The sequence below is a fragment of the Falco biarmicus genome, chromosome 1, assembly GCF_023638135.1.
Source record: "Falco biarmicus isolate bFalBia1 chromosome 1, bFalBia1.pri, whole genome shotgun sequence".
NCBI lineage: Eukaryota > Metazoa > Chordata > Aves > Falconiformes > Falconidae > Falco > Falco biarmicus.
Genome location: NC_079288.1, coordinates 18,730,893 through 18,740,800, shown reverse-complemented (window position 1 = coordinate 18,740,800; position 9,908 = coordinate 18,730,893). Strand labels below are relative to the sequence as shown.

The window sequence follows — 9,908 nt, the reverse complement described above, 5'->3', positions numbered from 1 at the left end:
TGAAGGTGTCAAGGTAGAGATTGCTAGGAAAGTCCTCAGCGAAGCCTGAGACTGCACAGAGGCCTCACATAAAAGAGATCACAGAGGGCTGCAGGAAACGCACAGCCTCCAAAGCGGCAGCTCTGCTCCCCGGGGACTGCAGCGACAGAAGGAACAGCACGTACGAGGTTGGTGGGCTTCTGCCAAACCACAGAGACACGAGCTATGGCCCCACCAGGGTGCTGATCCTGTCTCCCACTGCACCGCCATTCATAACGTGGGATCTGTTTAAATCAGTTTCCCTCTGAACAAAAGAGCCAGATTAGCTCTTACACTTGAAAGAAGCAGATTGGGGCTGGGGCTGTTTCCTACGTGAGTGTTAAGAGGCAAATCTCAAGAGCAAAATAGAATTCAGGAAAATAATAGTAATGGTGATTCATTTGTCTCTGACATGGTAGCATCCAACGGTGCTCCAGTGACCTGTTGCCATGTTACTATTACGTTCCGGTTCTTGAATGGATTCCACAAGCTGCAAGCTTTGGGCTATATTTACTTTCCTAATCGTGTGACTTCCTTGCTCCTTTACAGACTCCAGTATATAAATATGCACATTATCACCTACGGATTAATCATCCTCAGAGGGCCAAGAACTGCAGAGTTTCACAATGCCTGCTCAGATGATTACTTTACAAGGCCAGCACATTCAGTTGGTATTTAATGGTAGGGTGTATGATGCCATATGTTTTAAAATGAGGTGCAAAGAATGCAGCTGGAGGGCACAGTTGGTATCTCTGGCTAAGAATGGGCTCATCCTACTCTTGCTGCTAGCAGGATGTAACCACGTTTGCTACAACAGAGCTGAGCACACTTGTCCTTGGCTCCACTTGCAGCTAAATTGTATTCGGGATAAGTTCAGTTGCATCAGTTAACGCCAGAATAAACCACTGGACCTTGGCAAAGGCTTTGCTGCTTTGGAGAGCCATGAATCTCTGTGTAATGCGAAATCCATAATATTCGCAGTGCCTTACTACCTGTCTCACAGAGAGACCATGCCCAGAACAACCTATTCATCAGAATCTGAAATAATGGTTTCTCTGTCCATGTCTGACTTGATAAACCACAGTTTCCCTTGGTTCAGCCTATAAAAAGTACTCCCATGATCACAAAAGCAGATCCGTTTCTAATAAAATGTATCCACTGCTAAAAGTTAATTCTGGTTTCGTAGAAGTGCTATAAAGCAGCAGAAGGCTTCTGCTGGCACATGTTTTAGAACTAGGAAAACAATGTATGTAAAAACCCTGATGTAAATCCATTGCTTTGGGGGGAAAAGTGCTTTTCCATGATAGTTTACCATCGTTTACATGATTATAACAGGCTCTGCACGAGGGAAGCTAATGCTCATCCCAAAATAATAAATAAACCAAACCAGTGTAGGCAAGTTCAGGATCCAGCCAGCACTGAGAAAGATGGAGCAGCCTGATGGGGGGGGGGAGGGGCTTGAGTTTTCCTCAAAACTCAGTTGTTCCTTTCGGTGCAGTCCCGGGTGGACACCAAGGTTTGAATCCCAGGAGTTATGCGCTTGCCTGTTAGTGCCATCATGAGAATCCATCCTTTCTTTGTGCCAGCAAAGTGCTTGGAGGATACAGAGTGCAAAGGTGTTAGGTGGGAGAGCGAGGGGCAGCGATACTCCGGGAGTGCAGATCCCTTGTCTAAAAGGAGCAAAGGGAACTTTGCTGCATGTCCCTCTTGAACAAAATGTACCAGGGGCACGGCTTTCCTTCGGCATCCTAGTCATCCTTAAGCATTCTGCTCCTGACGTGTCCAACTTGAAAAAGATGGCTTCACTGAGTGTAAATCTGGAGTTGCCCTTCGTATCTGTCTGATCCCAAGCATTGTTAGTCAATCAGTGTTTCCATTTACACCGTGTCCATAGGAATAATTTTGATCATCTTTTTCTCATGTGTTTTTGTTCTGCTTCAACTTTGGATCCCCAGAAAGCTCTCCTTTCCACAGGATTTCATTTCCAACTTTGTTTTTTAAAAAAGCCACTTTCTTTTACTTGCTGTTTGCTACAGGAAAGTTTATTTTGCTTAATCGTTTGGATTTTTTTTCTAGTTTCTGTCCTGGATTATGTAGTACTGATGGATGCTACAAACCTGGTGTGAAGTTCAACCTCTGATCTGGTGGTGTTTTCATGGTGAACACAATATAAAGCATGAAAGCTATGATGAAAAGGTAAGTAGTTACTAAATCGCATTTATCTTCATATTGTTTGTTGGCTTTAAGTTCCAGTAGTGCAGACAACTCCTTCCTTTGGTTCTTTGCATCAGGTTTTAATTTTTTCCAGACTTCTTAGACCTAAACTTGAATTGCTGTAGCCCTGTGAGTAATAGCATGTCCTAATCTGTGGTATTTTGCCATTTTCTTAAATCAGGAAATGTCACGTTGTGTGACAGCTGTCCATAGACTGAGCGCTGTCAGGATTTTTGTGAAATCTCTTGATTTTGGTCAGTGCGCTGCTTGTGGGGTTTTTCTCCATGTGGCAACACTGCTGCTGTGTCCCAACTGGCTGTAGCCACATCTGTGCCCTCATCATGCTGGGGAGAGCGTGGGCCGAAACCTTGGGGGAACTTTTCACTCCTCGTTTGGCAAAGTGGCCCTTGGTGCGCTGCAGCCCCCCACCCCAAAAACATCCCCCACCCCAAAAACATCCGTGGCCAGTGCCCAGCCTGGCCACCGGGCCACTGTGCCCAGGGGGAGCTGGGGCCGGGCGGTGGGGGGTGCTGGGCTTGGGGGCAGGACAGTGTGGGGAACCAGGGCTGGGGGGGGGGGGGGGGATGTGGGGGCAGGATGGTGTGAGGGGCCGCGGGGCACCGGAGGGGGTGGGGCAGGACGGTGTGGGAAGCCGGGGCTGGGCTGGGAGGTCGCGGAGCACCGGGAGGTGCGGGTGCGGGGAGCCGGGTCCGGGGGGTCACGGGCACCGGGGGTGCGGGGGCAGGACGGTGTGGGAAGCCGGGGCGTGGGGGCGGCGGAGCACCGGGGCGTGCGGGGACCGGGCAGTGCGGATTGCCGGGATCGCGGGGCACCGGGGGATGCGGGGGCCGGGCGGTGCGGGGAGCTGGGGCCAGGTAGTCGCCGGGGCACCGGGGGTGCGGGGCCGGGGCGGCTCTCGGCCAGTGGGCTGGGCGCCGCGCACTCCCCGCCCCGCTCGCCCCATGTGCAGAAATAGCCCCGCCGCGGCCGGCAGCGGCTTTTCCGCGGGGAGCGGGCGGGCGGCGGCGGCGGAGCATCCCCGGTCGGATCGGCGGCGGGCCCGGCCCGGCCCGGCCCCTCCCGTCCCGTCCCGTCCCGTCCCGTCCCCTCCCGTGGCGGATGGCCCCGCGGCGGGCGCAGCGGCCGGGCCCCGCGGCGGGCGGGCGGTGAGCGGGGCCCCGCGGATGCCCCCCGAGGGCCGGGCGGAGCGGGGGGCCACGGCCCGGGGCTCGCCGCGCCCCTCCGGCCCCCCACGCCCCGGCAGCAGGCGGCGGTGAGCCCGGACATGGGTGTTTCTCGCCGGGAAGCGCTGCCCCGTGGCCTGTTGGTACCTGCGGGCGGGCGCCCGGTGGAAAGTACCTTTTTCTCATGAACGGGTCGAGTTCCACGCCCTGGGCTCTCGCCATGGACACTATGAAAACGACCTACATCGTGCTGGAGCTGATCATCGCTGTGCTGTCTATCGCGGGCAACGTCCTGGTCTGCTGGGCTGTGGCCATCAACAGCACTTTGAAGAACGCAACCAATTATTTCCTGGTGTCCCTGGCAGTGGCTGATATTGCGGTGGGTTTGCTCGCCATCCCTTTCGCCATCACCATCAGTATCGGATTCCACGTGGATTTTCACAGCTGCCTCTTCTTCGCCTGCTTCGTGCTGGTGCTGACCCAAAGCTCCATTTTCAGCTTGCTGGCGGTGGCCATCGACCGGTACCTGGCTATTAAGATCCCACTGAGGTAAGAGGCTGAAGCGGATGCAGGTAGCCACGTCCCCTGACAGCGCAGGCTGTGACCTTCCTTGTCTTAGTGTGCGTGTGCGGGAACTTGTGGTCTCTGGCATTGCCCTAAAAGATTTGCTGCTCGTAAGTGATGATGAAAATAACAGAGATTTTGACTCGCTTGCTGCAGGACCAGGATCAGGTTTTCAGTAACCTGCCTCTTTCCTCAAAACACACCTGGGAGCTCAGCTTCTGGAGGATGTTTGTCTTGGGAGGGACAGTGGGACAGTGGCTTCTCGGGGCAGGGGCGGGCTGTGCAGTGATGTAGTAGAGAGCTTGGGATACTTGTAGCTAATCTATGTAGGTATTTATAGAGCCCCCGTTATTGTGGTGTCTGGGCATCTCCCAAGTAATTAAGCATAGGAGCAACTACTCTTTCTCTTATTTCCCAGCCTACTGGAGAAGTAGTTTTGCAGGCTTTTCTGTAAGAGTTCTTGTCTCTTCCTCAGTTCAGATCACAATACTTTCAGAAAGGCTGAAAGTCATGTTAAATAGATCTTAATATGACTTTGACGGTACTTTGCATTTTCAGTTAGGACTAGACTCTAACTAGGCTGTCTTCCGGTTTTTAGAGGGCTATAATCAATGGACTGAAAGCGCAATTTGTTGCCTCTACAAATGCTGAAACCACATTTTGGTTTTTGCTTCCGTACCTTTTAATTCTGAGTGCTTACCATGAGAGAGTGCATAGATCAGTAAATGTCAGGAGATGTCAGCTGTGTGCATACACTGTGAAAGGAGAAGAGGGAAGGAGACAGGATTCATATGTCAGATTTCAGAATATTATGGTTTAGACTTTCATCCAAGTGCAGTATCAAAGACATAAATTGGTTTCCTTCTGATTCATGGGATGTTGCAATATAATAGGGAAAACTACTGAATATAATTTACGGGCATTTTACCAGTGAGTTGGTGCAGCAGCTTCCTTAAGGTTAAGTGCACCAAAGCCCCAGCTTTGCATTACAAATGACCTGAGTCCATTAGTCTCAGTCTCCTTCATGTCTCTGTTGTCCCTCCCTGAGAATAAGGCATCGATGGAGCCCAGCTGGTGAGGAGTGGAGGCTATGGGAAGGGCAGGTTTGGTGTAGGAACCTCAGCTGAACTGTGTAAGCTGCGGCTTTCCTAGATTCTGCTCCTCTCTGGTATCTCCCTTGCAATGACAATGAATTCACTCTAAAATAACTTTAAAAAAATACCTCTTCACCCTGTTCTGGTACCTTGCATCAGGGAACTCCCATACACTAGGCAAATATTAGTTAGTCAGGCAGATGATAAAAACTAGTAGTGGAAATGCATGTATGTACGCTGAGTGGCTGCATGTGTCATCGGAGCAAGGTGCATGGAAATTCCGCAGAGTGTGGAGTAAGCAAGAGCAGATCGGCAGCACTCATCCACACAGGAGGGAGCAGGGCAGAGCAGCTCAGATCACTGCCAGCATCTCCAACACTGCCCGCTTACCTTCCCAGCCACCTGCCTGGAGGTGGAGGTGCGCATCGGCTTCGAATAATGCTTTGGTGCCTCTTCCATTCGTTAGTTTGGGGCTTTCTCGGGATGGGGGCTAGCGGCACAGCAGCAGTGACGGAAGCAGGTCAGATTTCTTCAGTTGCAGTTTAATCACACCACCCACCGCAAGCAAGCTGTTAAGCGTGGTTATAACTCTTTTCCTTTGTACCACGAGTGCTTTTTGCAGCATTTGGCTGAGGAAATTGAATCTTGTGAGATTGGTTTGTACTCTGCTGGACTCTGAGGCAAGAGGGGCAGATCAGAAATGCTCCGATCGGAGCGTTTGCAGAAGGGAAGTGGTGTCGGTGCCAACTGACAAAATAGCAGGTATTTCTTCCACTCTCTCTCTTTTTCTTTTTTTCCCCTTTTGTTTTGATTTTCACAGTCTTGGTCACTAGCAGGTTTGCTCAATTCTCCGTGAGGTCATTTCATTCACTTGTGTCGGATGAAATCCCAGGGCAGTTTTGCCTTGTTCAGGATCCTTCTCTGGCATTGATTTTTCACCCCGTCTTAGGCCAAATCTTTTATTCCATTTGCACAAACATCTTTATTCCTATAAGCATTTTCTAGCTGGACACATACAACCCCTTCAGCTGTAAGAAGAGATCAAGGAGCCCCATCCTAGGCTGGTCTGAAGTGTGAAGTTTGGATTTAACTTGACTTGGCACTGAGGCCCATTTTATTGCTCTCAGAGGTGTCCAGTAAGTAAAATTCCTTTAAAAGGACGGGGGGTTCTCACTGCGAGGAGTGGAGGGCAACAGACAGGTCATTGCTTCGGCAACAGGAGATTTAGGGACAGAGGAGGTTATAAAACTGTGCTGGCAAAGCACTGCTCTACTGCACTAGGGTTTTCCAACCAAGGCTCTCTTAGAGCTGTCTTGTCAGCATTGTTATTCCCAAGATGCTCCACAGCACTGCTGGCACCGAGCACGGGAGGGACTTGTCCAGCCACCCACTCCAGGTAGATGCACATGCTGTTTCTGGAAGGAGGTTTGTGCTGCAGAGAGGGAAAGCTGGTCATCGGTTTGTAGGAACGGAGACCTTGGGAAAAGTTTTTCTCACTAAAGCACTCGTTCTGGAAACCAGTGCAGAGGCCATTAACAGGCCACGAAGTATTAAACTCTTAAAATGATTTGTACCCAGGCCTATCTAGCGATTACAATAAGTAACGCGGTTGTTGCAGGGCAGACAGTGTCCCTGTCTTACCCAGTGCACCACCAGTTCCTTATGGAAACCTCTGCAGGGACATTGAGAACTATGCCACAGTACTGAGTACTCTTTCAGGACTATTTAAGCACACTGAGAGGCTGGGCAGCCCTGCAGGCTGGGTGTGCGCAGGAGAAGTTTGCATTACAGCCAGGCTAATAATGAATTTTTCAGTTCTGTGGCTGAAGCAAAAACTCCCATGGGGAAGAGGAAAATTGTTTCAGTCAAACTGAAACAGTGATGTTTGGAGGTTTCAGTGAAACAAAGTGATTCTGACCAACCTGGCAGATTTTTGCTGGAGTCGCTTAACCCTTCTGTTGTTGCTGTGCTGCTTTTTGAAATGGAGGCATCTTCACTGTGAAGGAATTAACAAATTCTCATCTAGACAACTGCAGAACAAAAATCTTCCAACATTTAAAAATGGTGGTTTAGAACCCTCCCTCTTCTGGCTAAAAATATATGCTGAATTTGACCTGAAGCCATGAATTCTTTCTGTCCCTTGAAACTCTTATTTTGTTTATTTTTGACAATTTTACTGTTTGTGGAGAAGCCCTCACCCACACTGCCCACTTTGTGCAGCTGCAGCTCTAAGCCCTTCCGGGGCCCTTTCTCCCCTGGCCAATGCACCAGGACGCAGCTTCTTGTCTTCAGACACGCTGTAACCCTGCCTCACTTTCTGCGCCCCTCCTGGCTCCCAGCGCTGCTGTCCATCCCTGTGCCACCCCAGTACATGGCACCATCCCTGCTCTTGCCTGCCAACCTGACCCCCCCGAAAGCTCGCTCCCCCACAGTGCTTCCTCCAAGCAAAGTATCAAAGCCAGGCAACTGAGCATCTTTCAGCAGCAGTAAATCCAGCCTGCAGAGTGTTTGGCGTAAGAGCAGTGCTAGGCTTTCACTCTCTGGCTCTCTCCAGAGCTGGATTTCACCCCACAGTCCCATAGCTGCGAGCCAAAGACAATTTGTAGGTGGAATAAAATCTTTCCCTTTTATTTGCATTAACCAAAATCCTTTGGCGTGGCTAATAATTGTAGGTACAGATAGATGCCTAGAACAAATGTGTCAGGAATTAGGGAGGGAGGAGAGTATCTGTTTTTAGAGAGCAAAAGGAGAATGAAACGCTGTACAACATGACGCTCTGTGTGCCCTTGTCTGGCTGGTAATTTCCTGCAGGACAGTGATCGCTGTCCTGCTGCTGCCTACCTGGCAAACACCCCCGCTGAACCCTGCAGAGGGAAAATTAGCCCCAGCTCCCTGCGATTTGAGCTGATCTGGTGCTTGTTCTTCCTCCCTGGGGTTAGTTCTCTTCTGTCTTCAATTTTATCTAGCAGAAAGTACAGGACTGTTGTTCCCGGGCAGCTTTGCCATGGACTGGAACAGGGCCTCCCTTTCTGCACCTCGTTGCCCCGCTGCAGCCAGAGCATCCACGCTGGGTTCACCATCTGTTAACGGTGCTGCACTGTTCTGCTTCTCGCGCGGACAGTCTCCCCCCTGAGCTGCTGCCCCTCTTATCTTTGACATGATGAAGGCAACAGTCCAGCTCCTTTCTGCTGTCCTCATGGGGAAAAACCCCATTTGGATTGTTGCTGCTCTTTTCTGATCCTTTTAGCTGTGCAGGGTCCCTTCCAGAGGTGGGTTGGCTGGTGCTTTATGGCTGCCTGCCCTTGCTGTGCCCTGCTGCTGCAGAGGAGGGGGTTCCCTCTGTGTTCCCCAGCAAAGAATTGTTCCTGGATTCCTTTCAGCTGCCAGCTTGTTCCTCAGCAAAGCAAACTGGTGGGTATTTATGGTGGGTGGGAGGCCTGGAGCTCCTGGGGAGGAGAGAAAGTCCTCTTCAGAGCCTTGGTCTTCAGCTGCCATTTTCTGTGTGCCATCATCGTCACGCAGAATTGCAGCTACTCTTTTTCTGCCCTTGCTTCATTTCCTTTTTGAGGGGAAATCCTTGTGTTGCCCTTCAACTGAACTCCCAGGCACATTCTGCAGTTCATATGCAGCTCACACGTGCGGGGCCTGATCCTGAGACCCAAGCAGCATGGGAGGCACGGTTATTCCAGAGCAGTGGATGCTCTGCCTCCCCGTCTGTCAGACAGCTGTGCCTGGCCAAATTTATCATTGAGTAATAAACTTGATGTGCAACCAGCCTGGCAAACGTGCTGTGGGCAGGAGGGCTGGCATGTTCGCTTGAGCAACGGAGGTGTCACGTCTTTACAGAAGTTTGTCAGTTGAGCTCAACTCAGGCAGAACTGGGGAGGGGTTGTGCTGCAGCCAGGGGCTGGCAGCACCCGCTGGCCTGGCTGGGGGTCTCGCAGTGCTGCTGCTCCCTCCAGCCTTCAGATGCAGCTGACCCTGGACACAATAAAAATCAGGAATCATTGCATGTGCCCTTAGAGCCACAAACCGGAGGGGGGAAATCACAGCTATTTTGAGTTGTGAGCAGCCTGGTTTCCTTAAAATGAGCATCCCAAATGTTTATACTTTTCCCCCACCTCGGGGGTCACTTCCATTCCAAAAAGGAAAAACCCTGACAGGAAGGCAAGGGAATTGTCTTTGAGACCTTTGCCCTGACACAGCTCCTGCAGAAGCTGGGGGAGAGCAGGGATGTCAGGGAGCAGCAGCCGAAAAGCTCATTTCCAGGCTGTCAGCTGAGGGCACTGATCTCTGGGCTGAGCCAGAACTTACAGCTTTGCATTCAGGAGTTTTTTTCAGTTTTGACCAGCTCAATTTGTAAAAAATACAGGTTAATTTTTAGATGAAAAAAACCCCAACAAACAGCTTTTGAAATCTGGCAGAATTTTGCTCCAGAAGACCTTTTGATCTTTCTGCAAAAAATGTATTACACCAAAATATTTTGACAGCAAACTTTTATTTTGCAGTTAAATGTTTTTGCTTTGTTAATTGAGGAGCTTGATCTTGGGGATTTCATGAATTTGCCGTTTGTGATAGCAATGAGCACACACCGCAGAACTGAGGATTTTTGGAGTGTTCAGCCCTGGCCCTTGGCTGCACCGGCCAGTCACTGCACAGGGGCTGTTGGGGCTCCTGTTACTGTGTTTGATCCACAAGATGCCAGGAATCAGTGATGCCAGCTGTGCCTACAGATGTGTCAGTCCTCTCCCCTCCCCACCGGCTCTGACAGCTTTGCGAAGTCCAGCGACTGGCTCAGGGAACGTGCCAAAGAGCGGATTATCTCCTAATCCTA

General features: G+C 50.8%; 1 protein-coding gene and 1 long non-coding RNA gene across 4 annotated transcripts in view; one reads left to right on the top strand and one right to left on the bottom strand.

The window, feature by feature from the left end:
* The first annotated feature begins 3,255 nt into the window (after window positions 1-3,255).
* Window positions 3,256-9,908, top strand: part of ADORA2B (adenosine A2b receptor) — a 20,454-nt gene continuing 13,801 nt past the window's right edge. For 2 of the 3 annotated variants that reach the window (XR_008820736.1, XR_008820737.1), the window contains exon 1: window positions 3,258-3,965. Coding sequence is in view for 1 of the 3 variants with exons in the window: in XM_056331514.1 (XP_056187489.1) it covers window positions 3,601-3,965 (365 nt within the window). In the remaining 2 variants the exon portion in view is untranslated. Of the gene's footprint in view, window positions 3,966-9,908 lie in introns of all 3 variants that reach the window. The other variant, XM_056331514.1, reaches the window with a different exon arrangement.
* The window catches only part of LOC130146007 (uncharacterized), a 6,750-nt gene continuing 4,515 nt past the window's right edge, over window positions 7,674-9,908 (bottom strand). The window contains exon 2 of the long non-coding RNA XR_008820741.1: window positions 7,674-9,905. This is a non-coding gene — a long non-coding RNA (uncharacterized LOC130146007). The remainder of the gene's footprint in view (window positions 9,906-9,908) is intronic.